The sequence below is a fragment of the Chenopodium quinoa genome, unplaced genomic scaffold (genome assembly GCF_001683475.1).
Source record: "Chenopodium quinoa cultivar QQ74 unplaced genomic scaffold, ASM168347v1, whole genome shotgun sequence".
In the NCBI taxonomy this organism is placed as follows: domain Eukaryota; kingdom Viridiplantae; phylum Streptophyta; class Magnoliopsida; order Caryophyllales; family Amaranthaceae; genus Chenopodium; species Chenopodium quinoa.
This window is the reverse complement of record NW_018744041.1, coordinates 773,446-774,891: the sequence shown is the minus strand read 5'-3', so window position 1 is coordinate 774,891 and position 1,446 is coordinate 773,446. Positions and strand designations below refer to the sequence as shown.

At 42.9% G+C, this 1,446-nt stretch overlaps 1 protein-coding gene across 1 annotated transcript; it reads left to right on the top strand.

The window, feature by feature from the left end:
• On the top strand, positions 1-1,165 carry LOC110690413. The gene has a single exon (XM_021867238.1). The coding sequence runs from the start codon at positions 37-39 to the stop codon at positions 982-984; it is 948 nt and encodes a 315-aa protein (XP_021722930.1). The 5' UTR covers positions 1-36; the 3' UTR covers positions 985-1,165.
• Positions 1,166-1,446: the final 281 nt, after the last annotated feature.

Below are 1,446 nucleotides of genomic sequence, written 5' to 3'. Positions count from 1 at the left end.
GTTATTCCTTTGAGTCTCAATCACACCACAGATTCAATGTACTGGTGGCCTGCTACTGATGGTATTTATACTACTAAATCGGGCTATTGGCTTGCTAGGATGGGACATGTTCGTGGCTGGACTGATCGCTTTGGGGGAGACAGGGCAGAAACATGGAATTCAATTTGGAATTTAGATGGACCTCCAAAGCTTCGTCAATTTGTGTGGAGGGCTTGCACGGGGTCTCTGGCTACTTTTGGGAGATTGCAGCAGCGACATGTGAGGACTGATGGGATGTGCAGCTTGTGTAATGAGCAGCAGGAGAGTATTGTTCATGCCATTTTCTTTTGCTCGAATGTCAAGCAGGTGTGGGATTTATCTCCTTTTGCTGAGCTAATTTGTAAGGCTCCTTGTGACAGCTTCTTTGAGCTGTATGAGTGGATGAAGGGGAAGGTTGGTTCGAGTGAGCTGCTGACTTTTGTTGCGTATGCCTGGGCTACATGGTCATACCGCAACTCCGTGGTTTTTGAGAACCCGTGGCAATGTAGAGATGTTGGGGTCCTGGGTTTTCTTCGATTAGTAAAGGATTATAAGTCATATGCCACTGCTGTCAATGTATGCCCCCCTGCTGCTGTATCTAGATCGACTTGGAAAGCACCTTCTGCTGGCCTGATCAGAGTAAATTCAGACGCTGCTGTGATATCCGAGACTTCTTCGAGTATTGGTGCGGTCTTAAGGAACGATCAAGGGGTCATTGTGCCTGCAAGAGTGAAGCGTTTCATGGGGAAGCCTCCTGTCAAAGTTCTCGAAGCAATGGCAGCAAGAATGGGTGTACAAACAGCTCGTGAGCTTGGGTTTAGCAAGGTGGAGCTAGAATCGGATGCTCTCTCGGTGATCAACCTCATCAAATCTCACAAGATTGGCAAAGCACCTGTGGACCTAGTTGTGGATGACATTCGTTCCATGAGTATGGATTTTGAGAGCTTTTTCTTGTTTTCATATTAGGAGAGTGGGAAATTGTGTTGCTCACCTTATGGCGAGGCAACTCCCCCCTGATGGTTTTGAGCTTTTGTTTGTTGATAGCTTCCCGCAAGGAGTGTTATCCCTTGCAGAACTTGATGTTGGCTAATTTATTTATCTAATCTTAGCTCTTGGAGCTTTTCAAAAAAAAAAAAAAAAAAAAAAACTCATGTGAAACTTCACAAGTACTTGTTCGGTAGTCCCGGCCCGAACCCAATTTGATACTCCGACTACAGAGTATACATGATCGTCTAAAACTAATCCAAAGTAATAGTTTAAGAGTTTTCAATTTTCTCATAAAGAAGGGTGTTCAAAGCTCTAATCCTAGTACCTCCTGAGAAAAACAGGAAATGCTAAATATGATGACATTTGAAGGAATAATATTTTAATCATTCTTAAATATATGTTAATCAATACATTTGTATGTATACCAATTTTAAAATCAAA

What these genes read in the sequence shown, in the direction of transcription:
- LOC110690413 (XM_021867238.1), top strand. Translation starts at nt 37, where the DNA reads ATGTACTGGTGGCCTGCTACTGATGGTATTTATACTACTAAATCGGGC.